Consider the following 983-nt stretch of genomic DNA (forward strand, 5'->3'; position numbering starts at 1 on the left):
GAATAATTGAATAAATGGGGATAATTGTTGGTGCGTGTTGCCATGACGATGGTCCTGTGTGTCTCAGTTTGAGTTGGACCTGTTGGCTCAGAGAGGCGAACTGCTGATGTCATCAGGACATCCTGGTTTCTGCAGCGTCTTCAGAGCGTCCAACCTGCGGGGGGCGCTGCAGCTGCTGGACGAGCTGCAGAAGACTCCCATCAGCCACCAGCAGCGGCTCCACCCGCCAGACGCCAGAGGACACAGTGAGCGCCATCTTCATCTTCATCGTCATCATCACTGTTATAAAAGAAAAAAAACAAAAAACAGATGTTCAGAGAGAGTGTGTGTGTGTGTGTGTGTGTGTGTGTGTGTGTGTGTGTGTGTGTGTGTGTGTGTGTGCGTGCGTGCGTGCAGTGCGTTGTTATCCCGTCCTGCCGGCTGAACTCGCCTGGATCTTTGCCACCCGTCCGGTCTTCCTGTACCCGGAGCTGCTGCCCTGCGCCAGCCTGGACCCAGCTCTGTACTGCCCCCGCAGGACGGCCGCCTTCACTGCAGCTGAGGACTGGTATGCACACACACACGCACACACACAGTGAACACATGCACACACACACACACACACGCAGTGAACACATGCACACACACACGCAGTGAACACACACACACACACACAGTGAACACACACACTGTGTTCACTGTCTCTGTATGTGTGTGTGTGTGTGTGTGTGTGTGTGTGTTCATGTGTGTGTGTGGTCAGCCTGCTGGTCCTCGGCCTCAGGAACATGGAGGGGTCATGTGACCCAGCGAAGCTGGTGTCTCAGTTCCTGCTGAGGAAGACTCTGGTCCAGGTGCGGCGGAGGATCCTGCAGTGCTGCAGACCAGGATCCCCCGACAACATCGTCAAGGTAACGAGCTGACCCCGCCTCCCCGCTACTGTCATGTGAGCGTATGGTGTGAGCGTGTGGTGTGAGCGTGTGGTGTGAGCGTGTGGTGTGATGAGC

At 56.0% G+C, this 983-nt stretch overlaps 1 protein-coding gene across 1 annotated transcript; it reads left to right on the top strand.

Moving 5' to 3' along the window:
* The first annotated feature begins 37 nt into the window (after window positions 1-37).
* On the top strand, window positions 38-934 carry LOC121940521 (GON-4-like protein). Its single transcript, XM_042483281.1, has 3 exons — window positions 38-245; window positions 397-547; window positions 740-934. Exons 1-3 carry the CDS (start codon window positions 107-109, stop codon window positions 897-899), a joined length of 450 nt encoding a protein of 149 aa, XP_042339215.1. The 5' UTR covers window positions 38-106; the 3' UTR covers window positions 900-934.
* Window positions 935-983: the final 49 nt, after the last annotated feature.

This window comes from Plectropomus leopardus, unplaced genomic scaffold (assembly GCF_008729295.1).
Source record: "Plectropomus leopardus isolate mb unplaced genomic scaffold, YSFRI_Pleo_2.0 unplaced_scaffold89266, whole genome shotgun sequence".
NCBI lineage: Eukaryota > Metazoa > Chordata > Actinopteri > Perciformes > Serranidae > Plectropomus > Plectropomus leopardus.

Coding starts and splice junctions, on each gene's coding strand:
- LOC121940521 (XM_042483281.1), top strand. CDS start 107: ATGTCATCAGGACATCCTGGTTTCTGCAGCGTCTTCAGAGCGTCCAAC. Junction 246..396: donor GCCAGACGCCAGAGGACACA/GTGAGCGCCATC, acceptor GCGTGCGTGCAG/TGCGTTGTTATCCCGTCCTG. Junction 548..739: donor TTCACTGCAGCTGAGGACTG/GTATGCACACAC, acceptor GTGTGTGGTCAG/CCTGCTGGTCCTCGGCCTCA.